Source organism: Delphinus delphis, chromosome 13 (genome assembly GCF_949987515.2).
Source record: "Delphinus delphis chromosome 13, mDelDel1.2, whole genome shotgun sequence".
Lineage (NCBI taxonomy): Eukaryota > Metazoa > Chordata > Mammalia > Artiodactyla > Delphinidae > Delphinus > Delphinus delphis.
This window is the reverse complement of record NC_082695.1, coordinates 29,716,321-29,737,017: the sequence shown is the minus strand read 5'-3', so window position 1 is coordinate 29,737,017 and position 20,697 is coordinate 29,716,321. Positions and strand designations below refer to the sequence as shown.

The 20,697-nt window shown below is 42.3% G+C and overlaps 1 protein-coding gene across 3 annotated transcripts in view; it reads left to right on the top strand.

Moving 5' to 3' along the window:
• Positions 1–20,017, top strand: part of RALBP1 (ralA binding protein 1) — a 45,252-nt gene extending 25,235 nt beyond the window's left edge. The window contains exons 4-11 of one of the 3 annotated variants that reach the window (XM_069541324.1): positions 3,398–3,747; positions 5,151–5,312; positions 6,305–6,436; positions 11,585–11,692; positions 17,090–17,211; positions 17,452–17,575; positions 17,783–18,085; positions 18,329–20,017. In XM_069541324.1, coding sequence (XP_069397425.1) covers positions 3,398–3,747; positions 5,151–5,312; positions 6,305–6,436; positions 11,585–11,692; positions 17,090–17,211; positions 17,452–17,575; positions 17,783–18,085; positions 18,329–18,535 — 1,508 coding nt within the window. In that variant the 3' untranslated portion in view covers positions 18,536–20,017. The other 2 variants (XM_069541325.1, XM_060028674.1) reach the window with 2 other exon arrangements.
• Positions 20,018–20,697: the final 680 nt, after the last annotated feature.

Here is a 20,697-nt window from a genome sequence, read left to right as displayed (position 1 = left end):
AGGAAGGGAACAAATACTCACTTGTGAGGAAAATTGTGACACGGGTCCTAAACCTCATTCATTTCCTTGATCCTTCCAGTTGAACAAAGACCCTCACACTGTGTGTGTGTGTGTGTGTGTGTGTGTGTGTGTGTGGTGCCCCTCACCTGGGTGCCTCCGTGAGGCTGGGCGTTGGAGGGTGGTCAGCAGGGAGGAAGGACATCTGGGTTCAGGACGCTTCTTGGCCACAAGACACAGTTACTGACAGTCGTTTAAGTATTTCCTGAGTTCAGCTGAGGGATGCACAGTGTTCTTGCTAAATGTTTAGGTTCTTACTAAAATGTTTAGATGTGGATACCTCTGTGTCCAGGCGCGGCTCTTATGTGCATTAGTGAAGTTGAGGTTCCATTTCTCTACATTCCGTGTGTATGAAAACTTACATTTCATACTGGCAGGAAAGTAATTCATATTGGGTGTCTAAAATCAAGGAAAATGCATGCTGTCTAAAGTAGAAGACTCTATTTCTTACAGAGCAGGGTGGCTTTGTGTTGGTGTAGGATGCAAGTCCTGACCTGTGTGGCATCCGTGCTGTTGTCATCACGTTCCTGTGGTTCAGTGTCTTGGTCCTGGACCTTGAGGCTATAATATTCACTGTTGCTCATGCGTATTTCATGATGAGTTAAATCATACACATTTAGAATAAAGAGACTAGATTTACTTTTTCCATTTAATTGGTTCATGCACATTTCCAGAGGGTGGATTTGATATTTAAGCTTTGTTAAGAAAAGGCCAGCATGTTTGATAACTGGGGAGACCTTTTACATAATCCCACAGATAACATGTTATCATTTAAGAGTGTTTTGGCTAAAATGCTACTATTTTATAGAAAATAAGATAAATGAATTAGGCACTGAATTTGAATTTATAAGTCCTTAGTTACATAAAAATAAACACATTTAAATGAATTTGAAACTTGCCTTTTAAGAAAAATTTATGATGGATTTTTAAAGATCTACACAGTACTAACATAGTTGCTTCTCTCACGTGATTTTGATAGGTGTGAAGAAATTTTGTTTTAGGTGAAAGTTTCTCTGAAGAGTTCCTACAGCTTTGTTCAAAGGATTCTTTTGTCTTTGACCTATTTTTGATGTTTGCATTCTTTTGGAGTCGGAGGTGTGGGACTCCTTCTCTGAATTCACGTGTCAGAGTGTTCAAACTGAGCTGCTCCCCTGGTTGTTGGCTCCTTGGAGGCCAAGCTTCTGCTTTGATCAATTTTTTTTTTTTTTTTTTTTGCGGTATGCGGCCCTCTCACTGTTGTGGCCTCTCCTGTTGTGGAGCACAGGCTCCGGACGCACAGGCTCAGCGGCCATGGCTCACGGGCCCAGCCGCTTCGCGGCATGTGGGATCCTCCCAGACTGGGGCACGAACCCGTGTCCCCCGCATTGGCAGGCAGACTCTCAACCACTGCGCCACCAGGGAAGCCCCTGTATTTATTTTTGAAGCTCTGGCAGAATGCTGCATTCAGCACTCTGGACTACAGAGTTTATGGCTGTGACTTTTCTTTTTGAATGCTAACAGTATTATTTTCTGGTGGAGAACTCTTGATTCTCACTTATCCATATATAAGTTCCAGTTTTAAAGCTAATCTATGATTTTGCATATGCTCTTTCTGTACCTGGAAATTTGTGCACTTTTCACTTGTGCAATTTTCTGGGCAGGCACTGTTGGGGGAAAATTACAAATCTATAAAATGTATGTGAGAGAGAGAGGAGGTTTTGGTCAAGAATTTCAATGAAAATTATCACACACCATGTTTTACTCAGTAAAAAAAAAAAAAAAGGAATTATTTTCTAACTTTTCTGCCTCAAAATAAAGATTACACAAAAATAAGATTCATATTATTATTTTCCTGTTTGGAGTTGTTGATTTCATTTTGTCAGTGCTAGATTAAGTTACTGATTTATTGTGATGGCATTAAGTGGTTTTCACATAAGGAATGTCAGAGCCCAGATGTAAGCACTATTGATTGTAAAATGCTGCTCAGACTAGGTGACTCTCGAGTGTTTGTGTTTACCGTTACAATCTGTCAGCCTTAGTTTGTGGCTTGTTTCCAGTAATTGGCCTAAAGTTTTTTTTAAATTGAAGTATAGTTGATGTACAAAATTATATAACTTTCAGGGATACAACATAGTGATTCAATATTTTTAAAGGTTATACTCCATTTATAGTTGTAAAATATTGGCTATATTCCCTGTGCTGTACAATATATCCTTGTAGCTTATTTATTTTATACATGGTAGTTTGTACCTCTTAATCCCCTACCCCTCACTTGCCCCTCACCCCTCCCCTTTCCCCTCTGGTAACCACTAGTTTGTCCTCTATATCTGTGAGTCTGTTTCTTTTTTGTTATATTCAAAGTATAGTTTGTTTTACTTGTTTAGATTCCACATATGAAGTATTTTGTCTTTTTCTGACTTATTTCACGTAGCGTAACACCCTCTAGGTCCATCCATGCTATTGCAAATGGCAGAATTTCATTCTTTTTTATAGCTGAATAGTATTCTGTTGTGTATAGTACCACATCTTGGCCTAAAGTTTTAAGTATCGAAAACAACAGAAAGCTACCTTGTGTTCTCATGAGCAATCAGTGTCACTGAATTATGTCACTGAAATGCACATTGGACTAAAAATCTAAAATACTTAGTGTCTGAAAAACATTTGTGTGTGTTTCTGTCCAGTAAGAAAAGCAAAACAATTCGATTTTAGTAACCCAAAATTTCACTTTTCTTTTATTGTAACCCTGTTTCAGATTAAGAAAACATGTAAAGAACTTAAACTTAGAAATTAGATGGGTATTATGTAATGAATAATTTTCAAAGAGTTTGTTTAGATAGTGAACTCACCTTTTGCATTTATGATACAATTTTTACTTATAAAAGAGTAGTCACCCACAACTTTTTGCAACGTGCTTGTATGTACTGAGTTGTATTTTATGTTGTCAGTCTTGTGACTAGTTAGGAAAAGCAGTTGGCCGCTCATGTAGAACAAGGCATATGCTTAGATTGTAGTTTAATTTTTGCCTGAATTTTTACCTACCTATCTTGAAATAAAAAAGTTTTTTTCCCTGAATCGATTGGCATATTTGCTTGATGTTTCTGTGGTTACTATGACTTTTGTTTTGAGTATTGAGTTTGTCCATTATCATTTAGCTTTTGGTTATTCGTCCTCTAAGTGTAGTCTTTTATCTGCTTTAATGGAGGAATTGTATGAACCGTGTGCAGATTAACACTTCATATGGTCAGGATGGCCCTTCTCTGATCTCCCCCAGGGGTAGGCACAGTGGGGAAGAAAGCTGTGTGTTGGATTTTTTTTTTTTTTCTTGATACTTTCTTTCTCTTTTGAATTCGAATGTTCTAAGGAATTAAATCCAAGGTGGATGAACTGAAAGCAGCCTATGACAGAGAGGAGTCTCCAAACTTGGAAGAGTATGAGCCTAACACTGTGGCCAGTTTGCTGAAGCAATACCTGCGGGACCTGCCCGAGAACCTGCTGACCAAGGAGCTGCTGCCCCGCTTTGAAGAGGCTTGTGGGCGGAGCTCAGAGGGCGAGAAGGTGCAGGAGTTCCAGCGCCTGCTGGAGGAGCTGCCCGAGTGTAACCGTCTGCTGATCTCCTGGCTGATCATGCACATGGACCACGTTATTGCCAAGGAGCTGGAAACAAAAATGAACATCCAGAACATTTCTATAGTGCTCAGCCCGACTGTCCAGGTACACGGCCGGCCCTGGGGATGTAGGGAGGGTTTCCTGTTGCTGAGTCACATACCAAGCAGTGAACCAGGGACGGTGGGTAAGGGGTTAGCCTGAATGTTGGCCTTTTTATTTCACAGTGTGGACAGTGTTGGCATGTAAGGTAATGAGCATGTCGGCCTTTTAGCTGCAGCTGTGAAATTTGAATATTGTCCAGTCTTTGGTGTGGTTTGTAAGCAGTTCCTGATGACAGTGATCTGTCCTTAGTGGAAGAGGAGCCCGAGGTACCTGCAGTTAGAGTTCATCTGCAGTGTTTTAAGGATTTCAGTTACTTCCTCAAATAGCATTACTGCTTAGTCATATCACACACACATACAGACTCAGGCTCAAGGGGCCCTAACGTTATTCATTTGGTCAGGGATTTGACCTGAGGACTTCATGAAGAGGTGTATATAGAGTATTTTACAGAATCTTAATCTGAGGAGGCATTTCAGAGAGGTGGGTGGTGTGTTAGTTGGTGTCTCTTTACAACATAAATTCCTGGCCTTCGTTTTCTGCTGCTCACTTGGTGCTTGCGTAGAGCATGTGTTTTCCTTTAATTGGAGTTACTGATATTTCAGTCAGGCCAAGAACAAAGGGCAAAACATGAGATGGGGTTATAGTTTTTATTTTAAGCTTTTTAGCCAATATACCAGGTTATTATTGGTCACTGTTATAACACACTGTTACATGTAAGAGTGTATTTTCTTTCACTGAAGATTCCTTCATTGCTCGTTGATTATATTTTGGAAGCAACATGTTTCTCAAATTTCATATTAGTCAAGTTTTCAGAATTTGGTAAATATTACATTGTTACTTAATATAACTGTAGTAGGGATGTTGGTGTCACAGAAGATTCAGGTGTGTTGTCAGAATAAGTTTTAGGTAGGAAATAATTTCTTGTATTAACTTTTTAGCCAGCGTAACGTCCTGGTCTCTTAGCATTGGAGCATCTATTTAAACACGGGCTCTGGAGTCTGCCCAGAAGCATTCGTCTCTGGAGCAGGGGCTACCACACTCAGCCCAGCTCTGCAGCTGCAGGCTCCTTTGTTCCTTAGTAGATCCAGTTGCATGTGTTAAAATGTATCACAGTAACTTGAAAATAAAGAACATAAGATTTAAAAAATCAGTTAATGTTATGGTGCTAAAACAGAACAGATTGATGATCATCGGCCTCTGCATCCATTTCTTGGCTTTTTCCCCACAATTCCTCATAGTGCTGAGTCCATGACTTAACTCATACTTTCTCATTCTCTTCTTTAAATTGGCCACTAATTAGCAAAACATGTCTAGTCACTACTGAGGATGCACTTAGGCAACAGACACAAATGAAATGAAATGATAATTTTAATATTTTTCTTGCAAATCTTTTCTTTTGTTTTTAGATTAGCAATCGTGTCCTATATGTGTTTTTCACACACGTGCAAGAGCTCTTCGGAAATGTGACACTGAAGCAAGTGACGAAACCTCTGCGATGGTCTAACATGGCCACGATGCCCACACTGCCCGAGACCCAGGAGAGCATCAAGGAGGAGATCAGAAGACAGGTGTGTGCAGCCCCCCTCCCAGCCTCCAGAGCCAGCCCTCGCTCTGACCCCATGGGAGACTGCAGTGCTGAGAACGATGGCCTCCTGTTCCATGAACACTTCCTGTGTGTCTGGAGCTGTGTCAGGCGCACTCTTCATGGCACACTGAAGCCAGAACTTCCCATCTGGCACTATTTCATGCCAGTTAAGGCAGAACATCATAGTGGACAGAGCACATGTTTGGAAATCAAAAGACCTGGCTTTAAATTCTTGCTCTGCTCCTAATTAGGCATGTTGCTTAACCTCCTTAAGCCTTGGGGATTGCATTTAAAAATGAGTCCTCTCCTAGGTTTGATGTGAAGATTACCTTAAATGAAATAATGCGTTAAAGATGTTCACCATGGTGCCAGGTATGTTGTAAGCAGTCCAAAAATGTTAGCTTATCTGGACAAGGCTGCTTTATTGGCCTTATTTTACAGATAAGAATAATGAAATTTGGAGAAGTTAAATAACTTATGCTATGTCACCTGGTTACTAAGCTGAAGAGCCAGGATTTGACCCCAAATCCTTTGTTTTCCCACTGTGCTACTGAAACAGTGCCATTTGGTTGTGTGTGTTTGGCAAGCTCAGTAAGAAATTCAAGGCTAAGGCGTTTACTTATATTTGATAATTATTACATCTTTTGTTTGCATACAAGTTATCAAATCCCTGCTTGCCTTTCTTCCCTTTTGTCTGCTCTGAGCTCCCATTTCTTAGTAGTTGATGTGTTGGGGAAAGGGATGTGAATTGACTACTGGGAACCATTGTAAATTGATGGATTAGAACCCAATGCTCAGGCAGAAAAAATAAAGATGATTTTTCAGTCATAACCTTGAAAAAACAATTCATGCATTATGTCATTTTTTTAATGATAATTGAAAAGTAGATTCTGCATTTTTAGAAATTGCATGTGGTTTTATTTTAAAATGACAAAACATGGAATCCTATACAGTGTGTGGTGTGTTACTTTCTAGGAGTTTCTTTTGAACTGTTTACATCGAGATCTGCAGGGTGGGATAAAGGATTTATCTAAAGAGGAAAGATTATGGGAAGTACAAAGAATTTTGACAGCCCTCAAAAGAAAACTGAGAGAAGCTAAAAGACAAGTGAGTAAATTTATTATTTTGGCACATCATGTTTATAATGAAATGTAAAAAGAGTGCACTGGAATCTTTTATATACCATTTTAAGTTATTTTTTTAAAGTACAACCCAATTTATATTGGGTTGGCTGAAAAGTTCGTTCGGGTTTTTGTTTAAAAAAAAAAGCTGAACGACCTTTTTGGCCAACCCAGTGTAAATACCTTTTGAGGGGAAGTTCCCTGATGGGAGATTTGTTCACATGTTTCTAGTTCTGGATTATTGATCCTTCAGCTTGGTATGAGGGAAATGCTTCATTTAATTTAGAAAGTTGAGTTTTTTAATTAGACTATTTGGCGAAAAGATGTTTTGTCATTTCCTGCTTGGTTGTACCTGTAAACAGTTTTCCAGGCGTGAGAAGCAGTCAGATGGTGATATGTTTCAAAGACTGCAGGGGAGTTTGAGGGCTTTGAGTCAGAAACACATGGAGGTACCGAAGATCAAGAGGGGCGTTCTTTACCTGGTAACAGGCAGGGAGGCGTGTGCCTCATGATGAGCTTGGGGTTCGTGAGCCAGACTGTTGGTCTCCCTCTAGTTTAGTGTGTGTTGCTTGGCGCTGGGACTCTGAGTTTCCGGCCACGCCAAGGCTGAGGTCCCAAATCTCTGGACCCTCTTACAACCCACGTGCAGATTCAATGCCAGGGTCCAAAGACCACTTCCAAGGAACATGAGTTAGCATTTGTCCGAGTGGGACAGCATGGTCCATGGTGGGTCGCAGTTGTGGTTTTGCTAAAAGACAAGACAACCCATGTTGCTTCGAGGGCAGCAGTTTGCACTTACGTGGGGATAGCTTTGTCAGGAAGGAAGCTGTGATGGAGTTTCTACACCTGCACTCTAGGACTAGCAGACACCCTCTGTGTATTTTTCTTCCTTTTTCCCCACTTGCCAGATTATCTATCTTTTGCTTCCAGTGCCTGTTTTTGATTAATTATTCCCTTCATGATTCGGCCTGGAATCAGGTTTTAGTGACAGACCAACCAGTCCTCCTGTGGTCACTGTCCACCATGTGGCATTGCCCATCAGCCTTTAATGAAGGGTCTCTGACCCAGGACAGGGAGGGTCACGTGGGCTCGGCTTCCTTTCTCTTGTTCCTGCATCTCTCTTGGATAAAGGAATTGTGACATAGCAAACCAGAGCCAATATAGAAAGGGATGGATTACCTCTACTTTGCCAGTTTCTTGATGCTGTCTTTTCGTGTCTGCTTATTAATTCACAAAGTGCTCCAAAGGTTCCATCAAGTTGATTTCAACTTTGAGGAATAAATGACTTTTAAAGATAGAAGTAATATAACTCATTATATTAACAGACTAAAAATAAGAAAGCAGGGCTTCCCTGGTGGCGCAGTGGTTGGGAGTCCGCCTGCCGATGCAGGGAACACGGGTTCGTGCCCCGGTCCGGGGGGATCCCACGTGCCGCGGAGCGGCTGTGCCCGTGGGCCATGGCCGCTGGGCCTGCGCGTCCGGAGCCTGTTGCTCTGCGACGGGAGAGGCCGCAGTGGTGAGAGGCCCGCATACCACAAAAAAAAAAAAAAAAAAAAAGAAAAAGAAAGCACAATATCATGTCAGTAGATGCAGAGAAAGCATTTGGCAGAATTTGACACTTAACTCATGACAGAAACTCGCAGTCACTGCCTTTCAGCCCGATAAAGGGCACTTAACAGAAAAAACCTCTGATTTACATTGTGCTTAATGGTGAAAGTCTGAATGCTTTCCTCTAAGATTGGGTATACAAGCAAGGCTTTCTGCTTTTACCACTTCTATTCAGCATTGTACTGGAGGTCGTTCTAGCCAGTGCACTAAAACAAGAAAAAAAGGCATATGGATTGGAGAGAAATCAGTCTTTATTATACGTAGATGATGTGATTGTCTCTATATAAAATCCTAAGGAGTCTGTACAAAATCGAATGACTTTAGCGACATTGTAGCATACAGGATCAGATGTACAAGTCTGTTGTATTTCTGTATATTCGCAATGAACTATTGGATAGTGAACCTAAAAAAAATAGACATAAATTAAAAATATATTTATATTTCAATATTGTTAAGATGTTAGGTTTTTACAGATTGATCTGTGGGTTCAATTCCAATCAAAATCTAAACAGGTGATTTTGGTAGAAATTAACAAGCTCTTCTAAAATCTGTGTGGAAATACAGATGACCTAGAATAGCCTAAACAGTTTTGAAAAAGGACAACATTGGAGGGCTCACACTACCTGATACTAAGACTGTAAAGCTATAGTAATCAAGACAGTCTGTATTGGATAAGGATAGATACATAGAAAAGAAAGTCCAGAAATAGACCAATACATGTATGGGCAGTTAATTTTCAACAAAGATGCTAAGACAATTGACTAGGGAAGTTTTTTCTTTTCAACAAATGGTGCTGGAACAATTGGATATTTATATGCAAAAAAAAAAGAAGCAGCTGACTTTTTCCTTCTTTCCACACAACATATACAAAAATTAGCTCCAAATGAATCATACACTAAGACCTAAAAAAACTTCCAGAAGTAAACAGAGGAGAAGAATCTTACTGACTTTGGCTTAGGCAGTGATTTTTTTTTTTTTTAATTTTATTGCAGTATGGTTGATTTACAGTGTTATGTTAATTTCTGCTGTACAGCAAAGTACCTCAGTTATAAGTATATATATTCTTTTTCATATTCTTTTCCATATGGTTTTTCACAGGATATTGAATATAGTTCCCTGTGCTATACAGTAGGACCCTGTTGTTTATCCATCCTATATATATACTAGTTTGCATCGGCTAATCCCAAACTCCTAATCCATCATCCCTCTCCTACCCCTCTCCCCCTTGGCAACCACAAGTCTGTTCTTTATGTCTGTGAGTCTGTTTCAGTTTCGTAGATAAGTTTGAGTCATGTTTTAGATTCCACATCTAAGTGATATATATGGTATTTGTCTTTCTCTTTCTAGTTTACTTCACTTAGTATGATAATCTCTAGGTCTATCCATGTAGCTGCAAATGGCTTTTTTTATGGCTGAGTAATATTCCTTTATATATATACCACATCATCTTTATCCATCTGTTGATGGACATTTAGGTAGTTTCCATGTCTTGGCTATTGTGCATAGTGCTGCTGTGAACATAGTGGTGTATCTTTTCGAATTATAGTTTTATCTGGATATATGCCCAGGAGTGGGATTACTGGATCATTATGGCAGCTCTATTTTTCAGTGTTTTGAGGAACCTGCACCAATTTACATTCCCACCAACAGTGTAGGGGGGTTCCCTTCTCTCTACACCTTCTCCAACATTTATTATTTGTAAGATTTTTAATGATGGCCATTCTGACCAGCGTGAGGTGGTACCTCATTGTAGTTTTAATTTGCATTTCTCTAATAATTAGTGATGATGATTTCATCTTTTCATGTGCCTGTTGGCCATCTGTATTTTTTCCTTGGAGAAATGTCTATTTAGGTTTTCTGCCCATTATTTTTTCTTTTGCGGTACGCGGGCCTCTCACTGTTGTGGCCTCTCCCGTTGCAGAGCACAGGCTCCGGACGCACAGGCTCAGCGGCCATGGCTCACGGGCCTAGCCGCTCCGCAGCATGTGGAATCTTCCCGGACCGGGGCACGAACCCATGTTCCCTGCATCGGCAGGCGGACTCTCAACCACTGCGCCACCAGTGAAGCCCTTCTGCCCATTTTTGATTGGGTTTTTTGTTTTTTTGTTACTGAGTTGTATGAGCTGTTTGAGTGATTTCTTAAATAGGACACAAGGTCCTTGAACTATGAAATAAAAATTTGGTAAATTACATTTCATCAAAACATGCTCTTCAAAAGATACTAAGAAGATGAATATGCAAGCCAGAGACTGACAGAATAGTTGCAAAAAACACACTTGATAAAGGACTTGAACTAGTATGTATAAAAAACTCTCAAGACAAACCAATTTTTTTTAAACTTTATTTTTTTAGAACAGTTTTAGGTTCATAGCAGAATTGAGGGAAAGGTACAGAGAATTCCCATATACCCCTTCCCCCCTCATGCTTAGCCTCCCTCATTATCAGCATCTCCTGCCAGAGTGGTACATTTGTTACAATAACAAGTCAATTCTAAAAAGGCAAAAATTTGAACAGGCACTTTACTGAAGATTATATATGGATGGTAAATAAGCACATGTGAAGATGCTGAACATCATTAGTCATTAAGGAAATACAACTTAAAATCACGAGATACTACTACACACCAACCAGAATGACTAAAATTAAAAATACCAAGTGTTGACAAGAATGTGGAGCAGCTGGAACTCTCCTGTATTGCTCTTGGTTCAATCATTTTGGAAAACAGTTGGAATTTTCTTTTAAAGTTAAGCATGAGGTTACCATCTGACCCAGCAATCCCACTTCTAGGTATTTATCTAACAGAAGAAGGCATATACCCACACAAAGCAAATACACAGTGTTCATAACAGGTCTTGTTAAAATTGCTCAAAACTAGAAAGGACTGAAATGTCCATCAGCTGGTGAATGGATGAACAAATTGGGGTACATTCACATCATGGAATATTACTCAGTAAACTACTGATACAAACGACAAAATAGACGAATCAAAATTAGCAATGTGCCAGATAAAAAAGACTACTTACTGATTAATTCAGTTTATATGAAACATAAGAAAAGACAAAACCAGAGCAGTGGAAAGCAGGTTAGTGGTTGCCAGGGGCAGCATATGGTGGAAGAGCCCAAGGGCACTTGGTGGTGATGGAGATGTTCAGTGTCGTGATTGTGACGGTGGTTACTTGACTGTATACAGTCGTCAAAACCAGTTGAACTGTATGCTTAAAATCAACCCCCTCCAAAGAAAAGAAAGTATTACAGAAGGTAATTTATGTGGGAGCGTTCTGGAAATGGTGAGCACATTAAAATTGAACATTTTTCTTCCAGTGCAGCCACAAACTGAGATCCACACATTATTTTCAAAGCCCAGTTAGCAGATGCCCATATGTCCAGATGGTTCAGCTGACTGTGTCACTCTTATTTTTTCAGTTCTAGGAGGTGAGAAGGAAACTTCTGGACTGGTGATGGTGTGAATTTGTTGAATGTGTTAACAGTAGGCTGACCAGTGCTTTTCATTTCTCTCACTTGACAGGAGTGTGAAACCAAGATTGCACAAGAGATAGCCAGTCTTTCAAAAGAGGATGTTTCCAAAGAAGAAATGAATGAAAATGAGGAAGTCATAAATATTCTTCTTGCCCAGGTAAGCTAAACTTTTTATTTTGTAAGATTCTTTTTTTAAAAATAAAAATTGTGTATATTTAAGGTGTACAACATGATGATTTGATACACCTCTACATAGTGAAATGATTACTGCAATCAAGCTAATTAACATTATCCTTTCACACAGTTACCTTTCTTTTGTGATGAGAGCACCTGAAGTCTGCTCTCGTAGTATATTTCCAGTATTCAGTACAGTATCATTAACTATCATCATCATTATTAGATCTCTAGACTTAGTCATTCAACATTAAGTGCAACTTGGTATTTTTTGACCAATACCTCCCTATTTTCCCCACCCTCCAGCCCCTGGTAACCACTGTTCGACTCTCTGCTTCTATGAACTCAACTTTTTCTTAGATTCCACAAATGAGTGAGATCGTACAGTATTTGTCTTTTTCTGTCTGGCTTATTTCACTTAGCCTAATGTCCTCCAGGTTGATCTATGCTGTATTAAATGGCAGGATTGCCTTCTTATGTCTGATTAATATTCATGGTGTGTGTATATGTGTTTACGTGTTTTATTTTTTAAATATTTATTTGTTTTTTTGGCTGTGTCGGGTCTTAGTTGTGGCACGCGGGATTTTTCATTGCGGCACTTGGGCTCTTCGCTTCGTTGCAGTGCGTGCACGGGCTTCTCTCTAGTTATGGCGCGTGGGCTTAGTTGCCCTGTGGCATGTGGGATCTTAATTCCCCAACCAGGGATCGAACTGGCATCCCCAACATTACGAGATGGATTCTTAACCACTGGACCACCAGGGAAGTCCCTATGTTTTTTATATATGTTTATATATATATATGTGTGTGTGTGTGTATACATGTGTATTATAAATATATATATATATATCACATCTTTATTCATTGATCCATTGACCATTTGGTAGTTTTCATATTTTGACTATTGTGAATAATGCAGTGAACATGGGGGTGCAGATATTTCTTCAATATCCTGTTTTCATTTACTTTGGGTATATATCCAGAAGTGGGATTGCTAGATCATGTGATAGTTCTATTTTGTAATTTTGGAGGAACCTCCATACTGTTTTCCATAGTGGCTGCATCAATTTACCTTCCCACTAAAACAGCACAAGGGTTTCCTTGCTCCACATCCTCGCCAGCACTTGTTATCTTTTGTTTTTTGATAAAAGCCATTCTGACAGGTGGAAGGTGTTATCTCATTGTGGTTTTGATTTGCTTTTCCCTGATGATCAGTGACACTGGGCATTTTTTCATATATCTGGCCATTTGTATGTCTTCTTTTGAGAAATGTTTATTTAGGTCCTTTGCCCATTTTTTAATTGGGTTGTTTGTTTTCTTACTATTGAGTTGTTTGAGTTCTTTATATATATGTAAACTCCTTATCAGATGTAGGGTTTGCAAATATTTTCTCTCATTCCATAGGTTGTCTCTTCACTCCTTTGTTGCCTTTGCTATGTGGAAGCTTTTCAGTTTGATGCAGTCCCATTTGTCTATTGTATATTTGTGCTTTTGGGGTCATATCTAAAAAATTATTGCTCAGACTCAATGCCAAGAAACTTTCTCCCTATGTTTTCTTCTAATAGTTTTATGGTTTCAGGTCTTATATTTAAGTCTTTACTCCATTTTGAGGTGATTACTGTGTATGGAGTGAGATAAGGTAAGGATTCGTTTTCACTCTTTTGCATGCGGAAAACCAGTTTCTCAACACCATTTATTAAAGAGCCTGTCCTTTCTCCATTGTGTAGTAGCATCGTTGTCAAAGATCAATTGACCACAAATGTGTGGATTTATTTCTGGACTCGGTTCTGCTCCATTGGTGTATACGTCTGTTTTTTTATGCCAGTACCACACTGTTTTGATTGTAGAATGATGCCTCCAACTTTGTTCATCTCGTTTAATTGCTTTGGCAAAAAAAAAGGGAGAGAGAGAGAGAGATTGCTCTGGCTATTTATTACAGTCTTTTGTGGTTCTGTATGAATTATAGGATTGTTTTTTCTATTTCTGTGAGAAACTCCATTGGAATTTTGATAGAGATTCCAATGAATCTGTAGATCACTTTGGTAGTACGGAAATTTTAACATTATTTCCTCCAATCCATGAACGTGGGATATCTAAATTTATTGCCTTTTTTTAATGCTATTGTAAATGGAATTGTTTTCTTAATTTCTTTTTGAGATGGTTGTTAGCATATAGAAATGCAACTGATATTTGTATGTTGATTTTGTATTCTGCAACTTTATTAAATTTATTAGTTCTGACACTTATTTGGTGGAATCTTTATGGTTTTCTGTGTATAAGATCATGTCATCTGCAGACAGTCAATTTTAATTCTTTACAGTTTGGATACCTTTTATGTCTTGTTTAATTACTCTGGCTAAGACTTCAGTACTATATTGAACAGAATGGGCATCTTGTCTTTTTTCTGATCTTAGAAGAAATGCTTTCAGCCTTTCACTGGGGTATAATGTTATCTGTGGGCCTGTCATATGAGCATATCATGTCACTGTGTATGTTCCTTCTGTACTCACTTTGTTGAGTTTTTATTATGAAAGGCTGTTGAATCTTGTCAAATGCTTTTTTGAATCTTTTGTGACAATACTATTTTTATCCCTCATTTTGTTAATGTGGTATATCACATTATTGGTTTGTGTTATGTTGAACCATCCTTGTATCCCAGAGATAAATCCCACCTGATCGTGGTGTATGATCTTTTAAATGTATTGTTGAATTTGGTTTGTTAGCATGTTTTTTGAGGACTTTTGCATGTGTGTGCATCAGGGATAGTGGCCTCTTTCTTTTCTTGTGGTGTAATCTGGCTCTGGCACGAGGGTGATGCTGGCCTCGTAAAATGTGTTTGGGAATGTTCCTGCCTCTTCAATTGTCCAGAAGAGCTTGAGAAGGATTGGTGTTAATTCTTCTTTAAATGTTTGGTAGAATTCACCCATGAAGCTATCTGGTTCTGCTCTTTTCTTGGTTGGGAGGTTTTTGACTACTGGGTCAATCTTTTTACTCGTTATTGGTCTGTTCAGATTTTCTATTTCTTCATGATTCAGTCTTGGTGGGTTTTAATGCCTCTAAGAACTTACCCAGGAAGAAATGGCAAATAGAGGGACTCAAAACAACAACAACAACAAAAAAAACTTACCCATTTTTTCTAGGTTATCTAGTTTGTTGGCATCATAGTAGTATCTTATAATTCTTTGTATTTCTGTGGTATCAGCTGTAATGTTTTCCCTTTCATTTATAATTTTATTTAAGTCCCCTCTAAATCTAGGTAAAGGTTTGTCAATTTTGCTTATCTTTTAAAAAACCAATTCTTCATTTCATTGACCTTTGGTATTGCTTTTCTCGTCTCCATTTCATTTATTTTTGCTCTGATTTTAGTATTTTCTTCTTTTTGCTAATTTTAGGTTTAGTTTGTTCTTTCTCTAGTTCCTTGAGGTATACACTGTTTGAAATCTTTTTTCTTAGTGTAGGCATTTGGCACTATAAACTTCCCTCTTCAAACTGCTTTTTCTGCATCCCTTAAGTTTTGGTATGTTGTGCTTCCATTTGCATTTGTCTCAAGATAATACTTGATTTCTTCGTTGACCCATTGGTTGTTCAGGAGTGTGTTGCCAGACTGCTGATGGTCATTTTATATTATAATTTGAGAAGCTCAACTACAGAGGTATGAATCTTTTAACCAAACTTATGAGAAGATTTAGAGGTTTTAGAGGGGCTTACTTGTTGTATTTATTTGGCCCTACCTTTATGTAGTGTTTGCGTAAATGTTCAGCTGGAGGAAGAAACTACCTTTTGTACTGAGCGATTGCTTCTTACTGGAGACTGTTCTAGCTGTTTTATTTCATCTCATTTCACTCACACACAGGTCTTGAGTTATAGGTATTTCCTCTAATTTACAAATTAGTCTAGTTGTTCCATATTAATGAGATTGGACTTCAGTATTTTAAATTTGTTCTTCCTGATGTCACAAAGTTTGAGATCCTTGAAATGTAACAGATTTTAGCTGATAGTCGTTGCTAGTAACACCTTTTAGATATTTTATTCTTTGCCGGTGAAAGTCAGTTGTTGGAGATGAATTATTCGATTATTCATTAATCAATTTGGCAAAGAGCTCTTGAGTTTCTACTGTATTTCCAGGCAGAGAGCTAAAGATGAGCTCTTTTCTTTCTGAATTTCTCACTCAACCTTATTCTGTTCTGGAAATTCCCAGAGTTTAACCAGAAAGGAATGAAGTTTTAGGCTCTGACAGCATAGTCAGTGCTCCCAGAAACTCACGTATGTGGGATACCTAAAGCCCTACAAGTTTCAATCCTTTTTTGTCACTTCTGAAAATACATTGTTTTGCCTACCAGGGACGTATAACTCTTCTCCCCTGAAGAGAGAATCAAGTCCCAAATATGTCTTTATTTCAGAGTTTTCAGTCTGGTATTTCTTGGAACAGTAGCTTTCCTAAGTGCACTGAGGTAAAGGATGAGCCTCTCTGCATTTGGAAACACCTGGGGAATATGGATATCACATCTCCGAGAGAGAGTCTTTATGCACATGGGAGGCTTTGGGTAGTTGACTTTAGAATTTGACCCTAGCGTCTTTCACATTTGATCACAGGTTCTTATCCTCTCGCTACCTGTTAGTTTGGGAAAAAATGCTGTAGACCTTTGCTGCCTCCAGCTAATTTCTGTAGCTTTCCATCTCTGTTACCTCCTAAGTTTTGTCTGCTTTGGTTCTTTTCAGTAGGTTGAAAGGGCTAGCTAGATCTTGGGCAGATAGGGATTTATATCCCCTTAGGTGAGCTAATCAGTTTTAGAAATGCGTATTCTGTTAAAGGAGAATATTTACTGTTTTTTAAATATTATCTCTGGGGATGTGGGTTGAGGAAGATGGTGGCTTGTGGTGAGGAAAAATTCCTTCTGTGAACATCTTTCCATCACTAGATCTACTTTCAGGTGATGCTGATACCAGCTTCTCATCTCCTGGGTCCTTCTTTCCTAGTGACACTGTCAAAGCCCACTGTGGCCCTAAAATAGATTTCTCAGTGGAAAGGCATTCAGAAAGGACTGGGAAGCAAAAACACACGGAGTCACTTGAACTTTGCTTTGTGCCCAGTGTGCTGGCAGCATGCAGAGCCTTTGCAAAAGAAGGATTCCTAAGTGGCGTTTTATGTCTTGAGAAAAATCTAGTCATTCCTCCCAAACAACTTAGTCTACCTTTTCTCAAAGAAGCCTTTTCTTGACATTAGGGAAATGGGGTATTTTTTGGGTGTGCAGTACAACAAGCTTTCCCATAACTTGTGTGTTAGTGTATGGGGTGAAACAATTCAGGGTGACAGGAGACCCCAAAAGAGTGACATTTCCTAGACTCAGACTCTTCAAGGTGTTCACCAGTGGTCATTATTTAGGAGAATGAGATCCTGACTGAACAGGAGGAGCTCCTGGCCATGGAGCAGTTCCTGCGCCGACAGATCGCCTCGGAGAAAGAAGAGATGGAACGCCTCCGAGCGGAGATCGCCGAGATCCAGAGGTGAGGGAGAGCCGCGGGCTGGTTTCCAGGGATGCCGACTGCGGCGCGAGCACAGGTGGCCAGCGCTCAGCCTTCCGTGTGGAGGCGTCAGAGTGACCCTTCAGTTTCTTCTTTATTAAGTCTTAAGGACGGTGCAGTATCGAGTGCAGCCATGGAAAGCTGGTCAGTCTAGAGGCAGACGACGGGCCTGTCTCTGCTGGCCGGTAACGCGCTTCCCGCCCTGTCCCCGCCCCCGCGCAGCCGCCAGCAGCACGGCCGCAGCGAGACCGAGGAGTACTCATCAGAGAGCGAGAGCGAGAGCGAGGACGAGGACGAGCTGCAGCTCATCCTGCAGGACCTGCAGCGGCAGAACGAGGAGCTGGAGGTGGGCGCGGGGGACCCGAGGCTGCACTGAAGTCATGGCAAGCGCGGGGCTCCCGGCAGACGTGTTCTGCTTGCCGTCGGTAACCGACGGGCAGGCCGAGGAGGGGGACTTTGGGGGGCGTCCCACCGGGAGCGTGCAGGGCATACACAGTGTGGGGAGCCGGCAGCACGCTGACCAGTCTCCCTTCTCGCCCTCCCCTCCTCACAGAGGAGACCGAGGGCTGTGGGCGGCTTCCCCTCCCTCAGGCAGGTGCCAGGACAGACCTGCACGCCGGATCCCAGCTCGGGAGTCCTCTCCCCAGAGCCGCGGGCCGAGGCCAGGGGGCCGTGGGAGACGGGCCAGCTGGCAGCACCTCGTCCTGCTCAGCATTTTACAGAGCATACGAACATGCTGAGTAGGAAAACGGTCCTCCAGAACTTCAGCGCTTGGGCTGTAGGTCAGGCTGCTGCAATGAAGGGAACAGCCCCCTGGTCTGAACAAGGGCCCCCACCCCATCTGGCCGCCCACCAGGTCGGCACAGGGCCGTTCGGAGTGGGCAGGAAAGGAAGGGATGGGACCCGGGAAGGGCGCCGAGCGAGCAGGGCTGAGCAGCCGCCCCTGCTGGAGGAGGGAGGTCTGTGGGGCAGGGCGTCACCTGGACTTCACGGACTGAGGGCGGGTAGCTCCGGTGTGGCACCAGGTTTCTGTGGTCAGCGGGAGTTGTTGTCCGCAGCCTTCTTGCTGATGTGAGCACTGTTGTCCCTGTCCCTCAAGATCAAGAACAACCACCTGAACCAGGCGATTCACGAGGAGCGTGAGGCCATCATCGAGCTGCGGGTGCAGCTCCGCCTGCTCCAGCTGCAGCGCACCCGGCCTGAGCCCCAGGCTGAGCCCGAGCCCATCGCCAGGGAGCCGCCCCCGAGCGGCAAAGAGCAGCCTCGGCCTTCGCCCGGCAGGGACAGGAAGGAAACGCCCATCTGAGCGCCACCCGCCCGTCCGGAGCAGTGGCCTGGAGCCCCGTCAGCGCCGCCTCCACTGTCCCCACTGTAAAGATGCCTCCTCCACGCGGGCGGTGCTCACCGCAGGTGACACGAGGACAGAGCGGCACGCGGTGCGGGCTTGTCGGGCACAGATGAGTTTCCAGCTAGTGTCAGCTTCTTTGAAGATTAATTTCCTTTGTTAAAATAACTATTTTAACCCTTGAGTGGCTTCTTTTTAAACCAAAAATCGTCTTTCTTTCCTTTTTATTACGGCAGAATCAGGATTTTTCTCTCGTTCAAGGGGGAACCAAACAAGGCAGCCTCACTCCTGCCCGCGCCGTGTCCCCTTCCAGGGTCTCTGCTGCCCGCCATTCTCGCCTGTGCCTTCACGCCTCCGTGGTGCAGATTCTGTCCTGGGAGCTGCCTCACATTTCCCGACTGGCCTGAGTGGCTCTCACGGGGGTGACCTTCCCTGCCCCACACCCCGGGCCCAAGTCACCACAGCAGCCTGTGCAGCTGCAGACACAGCTGCTCCGGAGCCGCCTGCCGGCCAGGGTCACCACAGCCACCCGGCTCCTGCTGCCTGGGATCCGCAGATGCTTGTCGCTGGGTCGTGGGAGCGGCTGCCTGGACCCGGGGCATCCACACAGAGGATTTGTTTCTCCAACCTGCCACTAGAACAGAACGTCGTGGGTTGCTGCTTGGGCTAGAATGTAAGCATCTCTTTGCCTGAAAAAGCCATATGGATGGGTAGCTATGCTCTTACACAAGATTTCAGATGTCAGTGTCCACAGGGGCCGGGTGAACTGCTGCTGGGTGCCCAGTTGACCAGGCTGAGCGATAGGAAATGGCTTTCCTCTGGAGTCAGCCGTAGTCCTGACCCCACCACGTCTCTGGCAACCCGAGGTGTCTGGGAGGCCGGCTCGTAGGCACTCGGTCCAGTCCTGCTGTGTCCGAATACGTGGCTCCACGAGGTTGTCAGCTCTCACGGCTGTGAAGACAAACCCCACACACTCAAGGTGATGGAAACACCCCCTGCCCCCGAGGGCTCTGTCCTCTCCTCCTGGTTAGTATTTATTTTCAGCACCTGTTTAATGCTGTTTTTTATTCTCTACCTATTGCACTGTTGTGACTTGTTGGCCATTATTTGATTTTTGTACGAAAAAAGCTTTGTTATAGAAATCAGCATACTATTTTTTTAAATCTGGAGAGAAGATATTACGGTGACTGAAAATACGGTCAGGTGTCAAATATAAGTGTATAAAAGCCTTCTTGCCGTCCTGTCGGTCATGTTACATTCATTTTATATTTGCTGGCAATACTGAAGGGATTCTTTTGTGTTTAAACTCTAATTTCTATCACAGTGTCATGAATTTTTAAAATTAGTATTTCATCACAGTTGTCTCAGTGTTGGTTAACTAATTTTTGCCAGGACCATTATTGATCAAGCAAATAAATTCAACAGCCATTTGAGGAAAAAAAATTCCGTTTTTCGTAGCTGTTCTTTCTTTGAAATAACTGAGTGCCCTGTAGCTGGCAAGGAGTTGGTTTGATTTCATTCAAGGTCCAGGAGCGCAGAGAACCTTGTGTGTCAACTCACATTGCATCCCTCACCTCAGCAGAGTCAACGCCCACTTGCTGGTCAGCAGGCTTTGCCGCCATCAGGACGACTCCTCCTCCTCCACACTGGCTCGTGCTGAGCTGGCCTGGATCTGCAGCTGCTTCTGTGAGCAATGCCCTGGTTCCGGTGGGAGGTGAGCTCCGTCCTTCCAGCCGATGCACAGGTCAGCTGGCCTGATTTGGCAGAAAGGTTGGTCACGGCCAGGTCACTTTCCTGTAGGGGACTGCAGGGGTCAGGCAGATCACTGTCCTGGTGCTGATCACGCGCCTCCCGGTTGACAGTTTCAGGTTCCAGTTCTGGGGAAGTGAAAAGTATGATTTAGTCCCAGTTTGGTGACGTGGGGGCTTCGTTTAGGGCAGGGGTCCCCAACCCCGGGCCATAGACCTAGGAACTGGGATGCACAGCAGGAGATGAGCGGTGGACAAGCGAAGCTTCATCTGTATTTACAGCCACTCCCTATCACTCGCATTACCTCCTGAGCTCCACCTTCTGTCAGATCAGCAGTGGCATTAGATTCTCATAGGAGCGTGAACCCTACCGTG